Here is an 18,164-nt window from a genome sequence, read left to right on the forward strand (position 1 = left end):
AAAGACTGTGCATGTGTGTGCACAAGCAAGTCACAAGAACTGATACAGCTACTATTTTAGCCTTTCTGCCATATGCTAACATTGCCTTCCAAATAAAATACCAATCTAAATTCTATTTCTTCGCACTGTATTGAATATTAACTTTTCACACTTCTAAGTTTAGATTAATATACAGTTTACCATATGTCATGATTTTATATCTGTATCTCACTATGCACTGTGCAGACTACTTCTTTGGTTCTGCTGCACTTCTAAAACGGTATAACCCTTCCCATTATAAAGGTGCTTGAAAAAAATTTCCTTTACCACGGAAATTTAAAAAATGCTTTCTTATTTGCAGAGCCAGCAGCACTTAAGACAGTAAGTTATCAACAAGAAGTAGTTGGCGATACACTCATGCTGTGACCACGACTGGTATAATAGGCATCAAGCATATTAACTGCATTCATTACTCTGTATCTTTGGTTTGTGCTTTTATAAGCGCGGTAACTCCCCTGACTCAGTCACAAGGCCAGCCTTCCAGGGGATGCTTCAGTCCTTTGGTTTCTTGCAGAGATGGAATTGCCAGGGAAGAAAACAAGGATTGTTAAATTATAGCAGCCTTTCTTTCGATTATCATTTATAAGATAGCAACTTGTTTCAGAATAGGAAAAAATAAAACAAAACCTCATATCCAGAACATCATCAAACCATCAAGAACGCTCTTAGCACACGGTATATGTCTTAAGTCTATTTACAAAGTCCCAGCTGCCACACATACCTGTACTGCACTCTCTCCTATGGCTTGACGAATTTCCCTCAGTGTCTGGTAGTGTTCTAGCAAGTGATCACCACATATAATGTCTACCTGTGAAAGAAAACAAATGTGGTCAAGTTCAACTTACCTTTGGACTAGCAAAACAGTATCTAAGCCTTTTACATTTGATTAGAAGAGTTCAATTTTGAAGTGTTAGACACTAAAGCCATCTTTACCTTTGTTGTCCAAACATATTTAGCATGCATAGCACTACTACACTGCCCTAATGCATCCCATCGTATGCCCTGACCTGAGGGTCACTTCTTGAACAGAGAGGACAGTTTACTGTTTCACTCCCAGTTCAGTGCATCCACTGAAAAAAACTGCTTAGTAATTGCTGTGATGAAGGTAATGGGAATTTAGTTCATGTATTAAAATGACCCCACAAACATCCAGAGTCATTAATCAGTTGCAAAAGAGGGCAACTTGTTTGTGCCACTAATAGAAAATGAGCCATTGCTACCCTCATTTTTATCTTGAGTGAGAAAACATGTGAATAAGTCTGCTTAATGTGACTGTTTGGAAGAAGTGTTTTAATAGAAAAAACAGCTCACTGTATGCCGCTGTCAGCAATTACTTCACACAGTCCTTCAAAATGCAATCAAAAACTATGTGCTGCAAGTGAAGGGCATGCTCAGCAATTCTAAGCAATGTCCTCTACTGCAGCTAAACTGTGTCAATGATGTCTGCAATTCCAGAGGAGGCACTCTTGTTAAGTAACTGCCCACAAAACTAGTAATTTTTTTTGGGGGAAAAAAAATCATAATAAGGTATTCTGAATTCCTTGCCTTGACTATTATGAAGAATAAGCTTCTTTATAAAGTTACTATGAATTTACTGTGCATGATGTAAATTCAGTCTCTAGCATTCCAAATTAGAGCAGCTAACAGCAGCACTGTTTCTCTCTCTACTGCAGCTTGGTTACATTTTCCTTATTTCTAAGTATAGACACGAGAGGGCTCTCACCTGTGAATTACAAATGATGAAACCTCAAAATTAAAGTTAAGACCATTGACAATGAGCTGTACCTCAGCCTTCTGCAAGGAAGACATCCAGGCTTTGCCACTGCAGTAGTCGGGGAGCATACTGCAATATCATTACGTATTCTCTCATACAGCCGCTTCCCACTACAGGGTGCACTCTGTGCTTCAGCTATTCAATTCCCCTGGATTTATGCTCTTCTGCATGCTGACCCACTATCTCTCTCGTTCTTCATTAAAAGATTTAGGAAGATTTATGTCTGTGTTGGCAAACTACACTGCTCCGAGAATCAGGAACACAGGAATTCTACTCCTCAGAGGCTCAAGAAGGGCTGATTTACTTCACCATCTGTACGGTACAGTAATGATGTAAAAGACTGTTCACATTAAGTTGAATCTTAATGTGCAGAAGATGTAAGCTGCCTAGGATTACTTCTCTTAGTTCTAGGAGGAAACCAGCAAGGAAAAACTATTCTGGACATAACATTAAATATTGATTAGATATTGAACCATATATATACACACACGTGTATATATTTAACATCAACATTTTACATATTTAACACAGAATCTGAAAGAAATGTATTTCTTGTTCTTTTTGAATGCTGGTTACAGTTATTTCCGCTGTTTCCCATGCATTCTAGCCTCTAGAGTTATTACTGCAGGAAGACAGACCTGTCTGCTTTGCTTTCCAGTGATGTAAGAGTTTAACTGCCTTTGCTTTAAAAGCTTAGTTTTATAGTTTTTATACCATAAGGCAACAAAAACTCAATCCTGTTCCTACTGAAACATAAATACATTCACATTTTATATATAGTACAGAAATAGAAAATCTAATCTATTTGCCCAATACAGGACACAACGCGACATAGTGACAACTGCTGACAATCTTTCAAAACAGAATCAGAATGCTTGTTCGAAAATATTCCACTGTTGATCCTACTGCTCCAGTTTCAAATGGTAACCATTAAAAGTTCAATGTCTTTTAATAAATGAAAAAGTGTTTTTCACATTCAACGTGTTAAGAGTGCTCTGAATACCAAATGCCTAATCTCCTTGCTCCAGCACCAGAGCCTGAATTTCTGCCTGCTAATTATGTTAGGATTCATTCTATAAGGGCAGAAGAATAAAACATAATGAAAAAAAAAAGCCAGTTCAGTGTACAAATCAGTTGTGAAATGTGTCTCAGAGGAATTCTTGTGCAATACAGGAATTATAGTATTCCATTGCAAAAGAGGCATCAGGAACACAAATGCTATGAATATACTGCTATTTCAATTGACTGGTAAAACTGAAGCCAGCTAATGCTGATAGCCAGCAAGAAAGCAGTAAATATATTTAGACCTTTTGCTGAAAAGAACCATGTAGGTGTAGCTGCTGAATACTCAGTCACATCTGTTAAAATTCTTATTAAACTAAAGTATTCTTTCCATTATACCACTTATTTTCACTAGGTGGCATTATTACTGTCAGAGGTACTTCTCTTAAAGCCATGATAACAGACAACTATAAATTAATACTCACCAAGTAAGATGGAGATAAAAATTAGAAAACTTTCATGTAGGAGGCATCCCACATAAGATTCATCCCAAGGAGTAGATGGGCAAAAATAGAAATTGACCCAGAAAGCAGTAGGCCTCAATCAATAGTTTCTATGCCAACCCATACTATCCATAGAAGGATAAGGAAAACACAAAGTTTTAGAGACTGGCATGAGTATTTGGGCTAGTTATTCAAAGAGCTGGCAAAACTTCCCATTTCCTGGTACCTGGTATTAAAGATATCAGATATTTCTATTCCAGCGTCTAAGACTGGCATAAAGAAACTTCATCAACAACTACACTGCAGGAGCACAGACTTCCTTTCGATCTTTTCCCAGGCTACAGTTTATACACACTTTCAGGAACCACATCTGATTATGGAACATTTCCATTCCAAAAGCTGCATTAATACATTCAGACAACCAAGCTGCAAGTCTTTCAGCAGTCTTGCTCTTGTCCTTACAGAATGAATGGCAAGAAGGAATAATGCTGCTGCAGGATGAGCTCCAAGGCAGTCACACTTTGAAGAACACTTCTCATTTTCTCTCCACTCTTCAGCGGAACATGAACTATACAGATGTGCATCAGATGTCAAAGCCAAGTATTTAATGGATTTCAATAGCCTGTACTTAGCTCAGATCTTATGTTACCCACTTAGCTATTACAGCAATTTGCTATCTGGTTGCTCAAAAATTATTTTCACCACCCACCCCCCTCAACAAATTCCAGCAAGAGTATTTGAAAGAGACACTGTAATTAGAAATATATATAAACAGACAGAGAAAATTAATTGTTGCACAAAGCATAGACATCAAAACAAAGCACCAGAAAGAATAAACTACGAATCCGTCAGCTCAAGTGGCAGATAAAAATAAATGAAGCCTTAACCTTTCGGATAAACTGGGAAATTTGAATCATAATCCCTTTGCGAACTCAAATACACAGGTCTGATAATAATTTGAGGCCTCAGACTAGGAAAAAGAAAAAAAGGCAGTGACTTCAAAACTGTTTTTTAGACTTTAATATATAGTATCACATGAGTCAGATGGCTTATTTCATATTTTCATTAACCTCAATCCAACCCACTTGTGGAGGTCAATGAAGAAGGGCAAATATTCCACACAAGCAAATTAAGTCAAAGAGGTACAAGTACAGTCAGTAGTTCAGGAGAATGGTTAACCTACTTTCTATCACTTGGTCACCAAATCAGCTGTAACAGGGAACAAGTAAAATATACTCAAATAATACTTCTGCAGACTGTCAAACTAAGCTGCTATTCGGTAGGAACTGATTGCATTCACAAAATAACCACACTAGCATCCTCACTAGACAGTTAAGAGTGGGACAAAAAGCAGACAAAGGATCTGACTGTAGAAGAAAGCAGATTTAACATTTCCAGGGCTTGCATAGAAAAGAGCACGAGATTCGAACTGCTAGAACTGCGCCTTACTCCAGAATGGCAAACTGGATACTAGCAGCAATAAAAGTGACTGGGACAACAGCAAGCAACATCTTGAGAAAGGAAGTGAAATATTCAGCTTTTGAGACACAGTAACATTTACCCACTAACAGCGGATGATCTCCTGTTTGGTGAAGTCCAAACTGACAGTAACTAATAGGAGAAAAATTCTCAAATTATCTCTATTACATGTTCACAAGATTGCAAAGTCTGTAAGACATCCAACACACAGGCCTGGCTCGATTTTGAAAGATGAGTAACTGCAGTTTCCATTACAGATGCTCACTGCTCCTGAAAACTGAAATTCTATTGTACTACTTAAGAAGACCAAAACAAACAAACAAATCCTTCTCCTTAAATAAACAACAACTCAATTAAGGCAAGAAGTTGCTCTAGCCTAATTTTGAGGATACTTGCACTTGTTCAGAATATCACGTCACCATCACCTGAAAGCTGCAGGGACTCTCATTGAGAGGAAACTAGCAAATGAAAATACGTGACTTCCTAAAAATGATGAATAATTTATATCTGATTTGCTTTGTCACCACTGAAAAAGTGAGAAGCATGAATAAATACTCATTACTGAGGCACACAGTCATGCTGTATTGTCTCAGTTACTGCTATAAGAAAACACAGCTTTAACTCCAAAGCCAGCACTTAACTTCCACAATTTGCCTATGCACATCAGTATCAGCTTGATTTACCAATAATTGACAGCTTTAAGAACCATTATGGAACTCCTGCACCTTCTCAACTGAATGGCTGCTGAAAGATACTGAAGAACTGAAAACTGGTTTTGACATGCAATTCCTATCAAAATGGCTGAGAAATACAAAGTTAAATTCTTTTGCACCATATTCTGCTCCTTTGAATTCTTATTTGGAGGCACACGCCTACATTTGAATTCATACCTTTCATTTCAACCCATCATCTACAGTATCATTCTTTCTTAACCCTTCTTTGCTTCTTCAACACTCAGTTAAATGTTACTGTTATTCAGCTCCTACCTGTCTCTGCCTCCATATCCTCCCACATTCACACACTTTCCTATTTATATAATTACTTTTATCTTTGAAACAGCAGTATCTTTTTGTTTTGAATTTCATCTGCTGAAATCTTACATGGAACTTTAGAAACTCTATACGAATAATAAAGTATTAGAATGAAAATTTACATATTTCACATGAGTTGGGAGAGTTGTTTCTTGCAGATCATAACATTTCAGCTGTTTAATTCTTTAATCCTTACTGCAGTAAGAAGCCCCGAACATTACTTCTAATGAACCATGGAAATGTCCTATCTGAAGCACAGACGTTACATTGATCACAGTGAACTTTTAAGTGCCACTACAAGTGGCATACCTGACAAGCAGGGTCCAGATCCATTTTTCGTCTGAGAAATTTCTCTACGTGTCCAATTGTTGCCTCCCCCGAAACACGGACAAACTTCTTTTCCAAAGGCTGCAAAGAATCAATGAAAGATCTTAAGACAATACATGTTTTCAGCCATCATCCCTCATAAACCCCAAACCCAGTAACAGAGGAAGACAGCTTAAATTTCTGAACCATCCTCTGATCTACTTTCAGATTACCCCATAGAGAAAGGACTAAGAATGTATTAAGACTCCAGGTTCAAACTTGCTGCTGTTTAGAACAACACTTAAAAATAACTAACTACCGACTTCAGCCCTATTTCACTATTGAAGTACTGGAGAATGGTATTTGCTATTAATTCTGCATAGAAAATAGTATTACACAGCATTTAAAGAACCTTTCCCTTCACAAGCATTTACACATCAGAAGCACATGAATTATTTCCTGAAGTTTCCTTATTTTTGCCAAATGAGGATTGTGTACCAATCACGATTCAGATAAACCATGTCATTTTATAATGCAAGGAGTTTAACTCCTTTAGCATTTTAGAAGAAGTATGGCTTGGACTGGAATTGACTTAATAGTCCATGAAATTCCAGATTCAATTAAAATATACTACTAAGCAGAACACAAGGGCAAGACTGGTCTGAAATCTTTTTGTATAATTTCTAAATACTTTCACAGCAAGGACTGCAACGACAAGACATTTGTTATGCTAGCTTCAAAAATCTTAATGGGTTTCTCTTCTACAGATTAAATTTTGAACAGCTGACTGGTATTATGGGCAGCGAAGGGAAGAGGCACAAAGACAGAGCAGATGACTGCATTCAGTGTGATAAATGGATTACCTTTTGTGTCAATTAATTGGATTTTTATGTTGACTTCTGAACAGCTGTGATTTACTATCCAGGTTTATCATATTCTTTCAATTTGAAAGAAGGGCCAGAGGGTCACAGACTACCCTTGAATCCAATCACAAATTTAAACACGTATCCATGATAACTCTGGTTTTGGAACAACAGTTTGATTTATTCATGTACAAGAGCTAGAAATGCCAGTCAGACCTGATTTAAGGAACCATGCTGCTGCAAGCCTGATGATGCTGAATGCCTGCCGCATGTATAAATCACAGTTTATGGCCACAGACCCTATGAACCTGTTCTCCTTCCCATCCCCACTAAAAAAAAAAGAGGTTGAAAATCCTTTATATATGAAGTTTGATACCTAGTTCCGAAAAATAAGACAGATAAACAAGTAACTGAGGACAGAGCAATGCTAAGATGCTAAACTGGAGTAAATAGGTATGTTTTGCAAGAAGTGGAAAGAGGATGTGGAATGTTGATGAGTAAACCTCTTGAAGTGGAATTAAAAAAAGCATGAAGATATGAAGCACAGCGAAGAAAATAAGGATAGAAAGGAAGAAGAGAGTGAAACGAGGGGTTAACATACATCAAAGAATTTCAAAATGCTGTAGAAAAATACCAATTTAAAGATGCGGTATTTCTTCAAGCTCACATAGATGATAAAAATCTAAAAATGTACATAAGATGAGTGGCACTTCAGTGGATGGCTAGTAGGATTATTTGCAGCACAGAACTATTTATGGCGAGTAATGGTGAGCAGCCTTTCATCTTCAGTACCCTCAGAACACTAGAGTTAAAGTGAGCAGGAATATTTATGGATTAAAAGGGAAAAAAAACCCCACAAAAAACACTTGCACACACAAAAAAGGTATCTTTCCTGAATCACAAACACTCCTTAATGGTGTTTGTGCCAAGTATCTTTTTTAAAAGGCCAAACTACTTGCGTTGCAATTACATGTTTCAGAGGAAATGTGTGTCTGACACAAATTTTAGTATTATAACACGTAAGTTAATACAATGGTTGAACTGCCCTACAGTCATTCTTGTGAGGCCCAAAACGAACAGGATAAAAAAAACAAAGCAGAAAGAAGGGCAAATATGACACAAGAAGGACGGGAGTGATACAAGGACAAGAAGATTAAAAACAAAAGTGTGAAATGTAAGGGTAAAAAGAAGAAAAAAACACTGAGTGGGTGCAGGGGTGTAACAGATGAATAAAATCGGAGACGCTTCCAGGAACATTTCCCCCCTTCTACAGATAAATTTTGTTTTAGGAAACTATACTCACATTTCAACTCCTTCTGAAAATTCTTATTTCTGTATTTGAAAGTTTAAAACTGTCTCCTAAGCCTTGCCATAACAAACGTAATTACTATTAAAAATAGTAGTAATAACTGCAATAATTTCATAGCAGTTCAGATTTGTGCCTGACAAGATACTGATATCAACTCAGCTGAAAACATGAAGGAAATTAGTAAAATGGTACAATCAGAACAATTCATACCAACGTGCTTTTTTCTCAGATTCTTCAGCAGTAAAATTTTCATGCTAACTGTATCATTTAGGTGTCTCTTACATCCTATTATTCTGTGCTGTTTCATTTTTGAGTCCTACAATTCCAATACAATGAAAGATTAAATGCAACACATACTGAGTAATTTTAAATTGCATCTCCTTCTTGCCCTCAAAGAGTCTTGTTTTCTAAATGCTCTGTTAAAATAGTGGAATGACACGTTCTGGGTATCTCTAACTATAGCATATGAAATCACGAAGGCAACAAACTATGTGCAGCTTCTCTGTGAATTTCTACTGAGGTGGATCAGTTAAGAATATCTGTATTGAAAAAAGAGCCATATTCTTTAACAAGGTTTGGGAGTGCTATTTCTTGTTTAGCAGAACAGCCGCCATTCAAACAAACGGTATTAGGGCAGGGATGGAGAAAAGGGCGTTTTCTTCTTGCTAAGGAAGTGTACTGTGTTGTCTAGATAGTTTGTGTAATTTTTAAAATATGTTTAAGCACATAGCAATTTACTATACTATTGTTACACCTCAGGCTATGCTTCCTTTGAATAATGTGTGCAAGCTTTCCACTACAATTAAAGAATCATCTTCAAAAAGCAATTGTGCTGGTTTTGGTGGGGATAGTTAATTTTCTTCAGAGTAGCTTGTATGTGGCTATGTTTTGGATTTGTGCTGAAAACAGCACTGATAACACAGGGATGTTTTTGTTATTGCTGAGCAGTGTTTACACAGAGTCAAGGCCTTTTCTGCTTCCTGCAGTGCCCTGCCAATGAGTAGGCTGGGGGTGCGCAAGATGCTGGGAGGGGTCACAGCTGTGGGATAGCTGTCCCCATCTGCCCAAAAGGATATTCCAAACCATATGATATCATGCTGAGCAATAAAAATCTGGGGAAAGAAGAAGGAAGCGAGGATGTTCATAGTGACAGTGTTTTGTCTTCCAAAGTAACAGTTATGTGTGATGGAGCCCTGCTTTTCTGGAGACAGGAATTAGTGAGTGAATTCCTTGTCTCTCTTTGGTTGCGCGCATGGCATTTTCTTTACCTCAACCCTTCAATCCCTCAACCTTTCACCCTTTCAATTCTCTCCCTCATCCTGTTGTGGGGAGTGAGCAAGTGGCTGTGTGGTGCTTAGTTGCTGGCTAGGGCTGCACCACAACAACATTATTTTAGTATTTTAGAGAATGGCTACATCTTTGTTTAGGATTCCAATAAAAGCCACAGTAGTGCACCTTTTGGAGAGATGCAAGAATAAGTAGCTAGAATCACCCAGGTGAAGTTTCATCAGTATTCCCATTCTCTCACTAAAATTTTCATTATGTTGCCTCAGAAACATTATTTTCTTGTTCTGTGATGCTGCACAATAATAAGTTTGAAAGCATACAGTAATCCAAGGTTGGTTATTACTATGCTGATGAAAGTTCAGGCTGCACTCAGCGTAAGAGAAACAAGCTAAATTAAATGCATTCAGGTTATGTATATTTCTGAAGTAAATCATAAAAGAAAAATTTAAATCACATCTGCACCTTAAAATTCCCTGTGCCTTCGTTAGCTCTGAAAAACAAGAGAAAAGTAAACACAATCAATATTGCCAACGTCAACAGTTATTAACAACCTCAACTCTTTATCGTAATAGTGACTTATTGGTTTAGTAGTATGGCATATCAAGTTCATTTTCTGAATCAGGCTCTTCCTTCCACTAAAATCTAATACAATAAATAATACTAGACTGAATTTATCTATCTTATTCTCCTACCCTTTATTTGGTACTCCATTTTTCTTATGAATGCAGCTATTTATCACATTAAGTTTGTCTACGTGAAACGGAAAAAAAAACCAATACAGTCTAAAGCCATTTTTAAATGCAACATAACATTAATTTTCACAGGAATAAGGTGCAGTATCAATGCTCCTAAAGCATCCATACTACATCATCCTTGGTATTTGGAACTTTAACAGGCAGTACCTAAGAAGTTGCTGACAGAACATGCTCAACCACCAAAGAGGCTTTCTGGACCAACTGTTGGCTTTCCAGACTGTTTATATCACAGGATTAATGCTAATGCTATCCAGGAACTCAGGGAAGCAGCAGGTGTTTCTCTGGAAGGGTAAATGCACACAAAGGTGGCAAATGACCAAATTCCCAGCTGGCTTCAACGGAGGTTCACTGATTTCCAGCCTAAGCATACAATCTATTACCAATCATCTATACTCCACACCTCCATCTTGTAGTGCAATGTATAAATTTCTCAAATAATTAAGCCAAATTAATGATATTTCACTATTCCGGCATTGCATGAACAAGTATGCACATATGAGAGAGGAAAAAATGCAATATTGCCTTGCACTGGAGAGGGCAAAAACTAAACACCACTACAAATCGACTATACTTTACTCACCATTTGAGACAGCAAATAAATGTATTTGTATGCTTGTGCAAACCACACATTAGCATGGCACTTCACAGTACTGTCACGGAGTGTCTCTACCTCTACATATGTACCAGTTATCAGAGTGAAGCAAAACTATCATCAAATTCTGCCACTGAAATGAAATTTAAAGTTACTAAGAAACAAACATAGAAAAGCTTTACCACTACAGCTGTCATTTTCTTTGATACAGTTGAACAGCCACAAGAAAGCAGATAATATACTCTAAAAATACAATAGAGACAATCAGGCTTTCAAAGTAACAATTTCTGCTGGCTGGTCCAATCTACTCCAAGTTCCCCTTATCCAAAGAGCTTGCTTAATTTCTTATTGCCAAGAAAAGCTCTTTGTTTTTGACCCTTGAAGGGAAAACATATTAACCCTTAAACATATGAAGTATAAAAGATCATAGAAGACTAAAAGTCACTAAAATAAAATGCAAAGTAGATGCTGTTAAGCCATCATCCTTTTTCTGTTAGAAACATTCTGTTCTTCCATATAAGTAACAAAACAGTGGACAATTTCACATAGTACAGATGATATTTGCACAGTATTAACTGCTTTGCTGCCAACACTGAAACGGAAGCTTGAAATAAAACTATCAGAAAAACAAATATGCCACCACAGATTCAAAAGTCATTTTGTTTCACAGACAGGCAGATACATGTTTACTAGTTTTGAGGTCTAAGTTGCCTGACATCTTCCTCTTGCTCTGAAAAAAGAAAAATGTACCTGCTAAGAATCACAGGGTGAGGGCAGAAGTAACCACACTTTCTAAAACAAAGTACTTTCACCACAGTGCGTTCAAACTGTATCAAATGCTGCAGCCAAGAAAATCTAAGGAAGCTTTCCTCTGGAGTGTCACCAAGTGTTCCAACCTGAAAGGGACATCCTTGGAACTAAAATCCAATTCCCATTTTAAAAGTCATTATACAGTGAAATTATCATTGAGAAAGACACAGGGCTGCTGGTACAAAAGCATACTCCTGTCCCCATTCACTCCACACACTCCCTCTGCCACCTGCTGGGCCAACACAGCAGTGGCCAGTACACATCACAGGTCCCAGAACGATCATCCTCCAAACTCCTACCTAGATGCTGACTTAATGAGGTACAGTCACAGCCAAGGTAACAAAATTACTGCCTATTTTCTTAACCCAACATAAATGCAGGGTAAATAGCATTACATTTATTCTTTTCTACTGTGATTTTAGTCAAACAATTTTACCTTATGTCTGTATTTATCCACTGAATCACACTTTACCCAATGGGGTAAAAGGCATGCCTAAGCACCAGGTCACTGGGACCTTGTACTAATTACATCATGTGTTTTATACCACATTCATTAAAGGAAAAGAAAAAGGCTTTTTAAGTACAATTAAAAACTAAATTTAAATTTTGAGTGTACAATACATAATGATCAGCTATATAATGTATTTGCTCTCCTCTCCTGTTCACACACGGCTCTTGGCTTTATTTATTACAAACCTGCTCTTAATGCAAAAGCATTCATTTTCTCAGTGGCATTTCTTCAACACATCGATATATTTCCATACCATTCTACTCAGCAGAATGGCAGCATAATACCTTGTTTAAAAAGACCCTGACACAGACTGTGTTGAAAAGTAACCAAGAACTGCAAGTGCCCAATTTGGGACATCCAAGATTGGATTTGTCTGCAGAACACTCAATACTGCAGTTTTAGTCATGACTCCCACTGCTTTCAGCTGTGCTTCTGAGCATTCAGCACTTCTGCAACTCAGGCACTAAGAAAATTAACACTAAAATTAAAGTCAGGTATGTGGATTCACAAGGACATTCTGTAGCACAGTCAGGCACTGCTCCCTAGAGCCTCTTAAGACTTTCTCTTTTCTTCCTGCAGCCCCACTACTCATTCATTTAGGGACATAAAGCAGCCATTTGATAGGTAACAGACAAATCAAACCAGCAAAAAAACCCCAACCAAACAAAACCAAACCACCACCTACCTGACCAAAATTTACCCATGGAGGAAATTTGTTCTGTACTCTAAATAAAGTGAGACACAGTGGAGACACTGGTCATGGCATACAAAAAGACCAGGACACGATGCCCACAAAGAGTGCGGCTGAATTAAGACGGTATGCGTTGCTGCCAGAATTTCCCAATTTCCGAGAGCTTGATTCTACATCATTTATGTAATAAGTTTGCTATGATTACACACTGGAGTTCTCTGAACATTTTGTTCAAAGTCAAGCCAAAAGCAGACACAATCTGGGTAAGAGTTGCACGAGAGTCAAGCCGCTTCCACCTCACAACTGGGGCCCTGCACTGTGTGGTGCTAGCAGAGCAGTTACAGCTTTCAATTCTTTCTCAATTACGCTCTCTCAGTCAATAACATATAAAACTGCATATCATCAAAGCAATACAATTTCTCCTTCTTGTGTTCTGAAAGCAACACAAATTCAAGTGCTTGTGCTGGATTTCCCTCTCACAATCCATGGCTAAAGGTGGCTCTTCACATAAAAGATTATAATTCATTAAAGTCTGGGAAACTGTCAAGCAAAGGTAGTAGTGGACCACATTATTACCCCCAGCTATAACATTTAGAGGAACACTACTCTTGCTGCTCAGGTTGTAGTCGCAGTCCCTGAGTTACATGAGCAAGTCCTAGCGCAGTCAGCATTAATGGTACTGCCACCTACTGGCAATAAGGAAGTGTAAGAGACAGGTATTTCATTCAGTTTACTGAGACTACACTACTTTGTTAAAAGTAAAATAAACATATGTAAGCTTTAAAACTACACTTTTTAGGAAGTTATTTTCATAGGAAGCCACCTTACACATTTAATCATCTGCATCATCTAGCTATGTGGAGTTGTCTGTCAGTATTGCACTGTAAGTTAAAACCAGCTCCCCGCTTTGATACTCGAGATGAAGGAAATGCACATTCAATGAAAACTAAGAGCCAGTAATGGTCCAACAGACACAAGAAGCACCCTCACATCAGCCACTTGCTCTTACATTTGCTCACAACTCACCCAATGAACTCCAGAAGTATGGAGATGTCAAGTTCTGGTGGGATCCGGAACACGGAGCCCAGAACTTTTCGAGGTCTTCCTCTGCTCACTGGAACTGGCTGTGGGACAGCTAAAATATTCAAATAGCCAAAATGCAAACACAACTTGAAATCAAAGCAACATACGACACTAACATGCGCCAAGCAAAACAGATGAGATCACAAGGAAACCGAGTCCATGCAATTCATCCTGTTATTTTTTATTACTAAATCAGCTCTTAATACATTTCATGCTGCGTATCTGAACCAGCATTTTATTAGCTTTCAGCATGGCACTTCTCCAAACAGCTGTTTATTTGATAGTAGTACAAGAAATAATTAGAATAATCCCTCATCTGTCACACTTTGAAGTTCTTATTTTTACTCCTTTGTAATTATTTATTAAGGGCTAGAAAATAAAATTAATGCATATTTTATACATATTTCCTGGTTGTAGGCGAAATATAATCTGTTTTTAAAAATCCAACCACAATTTGGGTTTAAGTGCTGCCAGTTACATCTACTTTTGTAATCTGAGAACTGACAAGGTACAGTAATCAGAAAACCAAGAATCCTGTATTTCCAGTACCACATATCTTCCTCAGTTGTTACCTAATATTTCAAGGAAAGCCCTTAAGAATAAATGGTATAGTAAGTATTTCCTTAACAGTGTCCTCTAAAATTATTACAGCTCACCTGGTTTGGGCACTTCTAATCCTCTTTCTTTATAGAAGTCATGCATTTGCTTTTTCTCTTCTGAAAAAAAACCAAACCAAAACACAATACAGAACAGATTGGAATGTCACTTCAGATGCTGAGAATAGCCATACAGTTTCCAACGGTCAGAGAAGTAAAAACTTCCTAAGTTCCTACAGACCTTCACCGTCACTAGTATTCCATACAAGGCCGGGACACTTATGATACCCAGACTAAGGGTTTGCTAGTAAAAACTGGAAAGAAATCGGAGAAACTGGCCATAGATTATACTGAAATAGCTGCAAAAACTAGTATCCTCCTGGCTATCATGAACATTTTTATACCATCTCCAGTCCATATGTATCCACTAGCTGTGTATATTTCACTCAGACCACCCAGGTGGACTGTGCAGATTCACTGGTCCCAAAGTTCAAGATAAATGACGTGAGACAGTGAACATGTCTAAAATCCGAAAAATAAATGTGTCAGTGAGGCAAAAATGAAAGCATTTGAGAGAATCAGTCTTAGTAACTTTTTTTTCCATCTAAGCCAAGTGAATTTATTAGATGGAATGATATTTTCTGTACTTATACAAAAATGAGGCATGACTATTAAATGGTACTTGGATGTTATTCTGGATACAAAGACACCCATGTTTCATGAGACAGGTTACGTACCACTATCCATAAGATAAAGCGGCCAGAAAGATGCCAGTTGTCACAGCTAATTCATTAAGATTTACATACAAAATTATTTTAAAGAGTCTAGAGTAGAAATGAGGCTTTGAATTACTCTGTTTTCTGTCCAGTCTTTTCAAACTCTAGATGGTAATAAAATAAAGGACTTACTCTCTTCCAAATTGACAACTAATTTATAGACTATGTCTTGCAGTTGTCGGTCCAGTCTATTAAGAAGAGAAAAAAATGAAATTGTCTTTGGTACAATACAAAATGGTTTTCATTAAATTAAAAAAAAAACAACACATCAAATACACTGCTGAAATGTGAAATACATAAAGAGAAGGGGGACAGAGCAGCAACTGCTTATCACTCTAAATTTGTGTCGTGACAGCAGAGCTCCAGCAGAAGAACCCATGTAAAGTTAAAAGTACCACCTTTCAAGAATTTAGGAACAGTTCAAGAAAATAAAGTTCAACTTTCAGAGTTAAGTTAGTAAGCATATTATGCCAACAAAGCTTTGTCTAAAAGGAAATCAAAGCAAATAGTTAAGAACTCATATCACCTGTAACACTGAGCAAATGCATAAAAATACCCAGGGTGGCAGGTAATAAACTATTCTTACCTTCCCTCTTGAGATGAAACCCATATAGACAAAGAACACAATGCATTACTTGTAACTGTTCCCTCATTTGAAATAGGAAAGCATTACAAGTCCATAAAACAAAACATTTAAAAGCAAGCAGCAAAACTTGAAAAAAATAAACCCATAAAAATGACACGAACTTTTTACCTGATATTATAAAGGGGCTGTGTCTGATGTACGACAATATTGCATTTTGGACATCTGTTGCTATAGTAGAAGTGTCTCACTATGCAGCTTTTACAAACTGTGAAGAAAAGAAACCCCACAGAAGTCACATGTCCATTACACAATACCATCTGTTTAAGTAAGAGGAGCACTTACACTCAGACCTCTCAAATAACATTTGTCAGAGACAAAATTAAGCACTTCGTTCAGCTTTCAAACTCAAGTAAACAGCAACTCTCTGCCTGTACAGGATACACCATCACTGAATATTCAATTAGGATTATTTGTAAGATTATTCCAACTGACGCAAAGGTAGGTGTTCAATGTTATAACTGTGTTACCCAGAACAAGAGTAAAGCTAGGACAACAGAATATTGACTGCTGCAGGAAAAAGGTTTGCTGAAAAGCACCTTACTAAGAGTTTCAGTAGAAGAATCAAAGTAAGAAAGTAATAATTCTGCCATTTTCATTGTATTTTATATGTACTTCAGAAATGTGGAAAGGAAAGCTAATGAGTAGAAATACCTAGACTAAATAACCTACTATCAAATCAGCTCCGTATCAGCCTGAACACAATAAACTTGTTCACAACATTTCCCACGAAACTTCTAAGAGAGCATCACAGTTGCAATTGCAACATTATGCTGTCCTTATTAACAGTTGTGCATTTTTCTAAATTACAAACTGCACTGAATATTGCATGGTATGTATCAAACTAGTAAGCAGTGCCCTATAAGAGAGGAAAAAAAAACAAGAGAAGAAAAAACCAGAAGTTTTCCCTCTATGCAATATTAGCAGCTGGAAGGACTAGGAAGTCTTGGATTTAGGTAGGAACATAGAATCATAGAGTCAGCTTCATAGAAAGGGTTTTATTAGCTTTGAGAGAAAATAGTTCTGTCAGCAATGGAAAATGTTTCAGATGTCTCTGAAACACAACACAAGGATTGAGAGGAAAACCAAGACAAGAGCACTCAGTTTTTCATTATCCATCTATTTCTATTGAACAGATTATAGACTGTTTCATGGCTGCATATAACCATTTCTGAATCTGAACTGGTACTTCCACACAGTTGCTTACTGAGTTTTGTGAATTTACAAGCTGTTATCAAGAACAGTTTAGTAAACTCTCCAGTCCATTATAAGCAAAGCCACTCAACTTTCTTTTCTCATTTATATAGTCAAATTCCTAAAGCCTACTTTAAAAAATAAAGTATGTAGTAGCTCTGGTTTTGTTTTATTTGGGCTTTATCTTTCTCTACACCTTCTTCCTCCTTAACCTGGGAAACTAAGCTGACTTCATGACTGATTTTGTTATTTGAAGATGCTTAAGATATCCACAAATATATTTTCCTTAAGGAACAGAATAAACACAACACGCGTTCACTTCTAACAGTGAATTATCTTTGAGAAGCCAGTACATCTTAACAGCCGATTTTTGTTTGAATTTGCAACTAAACTCTCAGAATGACAATCCTGATACTTACAGGTGTGCAGACATTCTGTAATAGTTGTAGCATCAATGAAGTAACCTTTGCAGATGGAACACAGGATGTAAGGGGTCAATTCTGCGAGGTTTATCATACGCTACAAACAAAAACAGTTTGTAAGAGCTTGAATACCCATGCTAAGTCATCAAATTTCCTCACTGCAGCTTCCAAAATATCACAGCTTAAGCCGTGAAAAAATCCTGGATCAGCACACTACAGAAATAGGTTTTCTTAACAGGTCAATCATTCCTCATACACAGCTCTTTCCTAACGACTTTCACCTAGTTTTCTGAAATGACCATTTTGTGAATGGCAATTCATTTCATGAAACACATCTGATCAGCAACCTATAAACAACCGTTTTAGGAAAAGTTCTTTTGGATAAACTCTTTAACAGAACATCAAATATTGAAGCGGATACTGGTAGCAAATAATATAATTATTTGAAAAATGCCCCAGTGTTGGCGCCCCAAATCAAGGTACATAACTAGTGCCGTC

The 18,164-nt window shown here is 37.2% G+C and overlaps 1 protein-coding gene across 1 annotated transcript in view; it reads right to left on the minus strand.

The window, feature by feature from the left end:
* Positions 1-17,763, minus strand: part of PCGF6 (polycomb group ring finger 6) — a gene marked incomplete at its 5' end in the record, with an annotated part of 21,800 nt that extends 4,037 nt beyond the window's left edge. The window contains 8 exons of the mRNA XM_010180231.1: positions 761-847; positions 6,138-6,236; positions 10,056-10,083; positions 13,979-14,087; positions 14,692-14,751; positions 15,540-15,595; positions 16,162-16,258; positions 17,664-17,763. Of these exons, the coding sequence (XP_010178533.1) occupies positions 761-847; positions 6,138-6,236; positions 10,056-10,083; positions 13,979-14,087; positions 14,692-14,751; positions 15,540-15,595; positions 16,162-16,258; positions 17,664-17,763 (636 nt within the window). The remainder of the gene's footprint in view (positions 1-760; positions 848-6,137; positions 6,237-10,055; positions 10,084-13,978; positions 14,088-14,691; positions 14,752-15,539; positions 15,596-16,161; positions 16,259-17,663) is intronic.
* Positions 17,764-18,164: the final 401 nt, after the last annotated feature.

This window comes from Mesitornis unicolor, unplaced genomic scaffold, assembly GCF_000695765.1.
Source record: "Mesitornis unicolor isolate BGI_N332 unplaced genomic scaffold, ASM69576v1 scaffold42712, whole genome shotgun sequence".
NCBI classification, from domain to species: Eukaryota; Metazoa; Chordata; class Aves; order Mesitornithiformes; family Mesitornithidae; genus Mesitornis; species Mesitornis unicolor.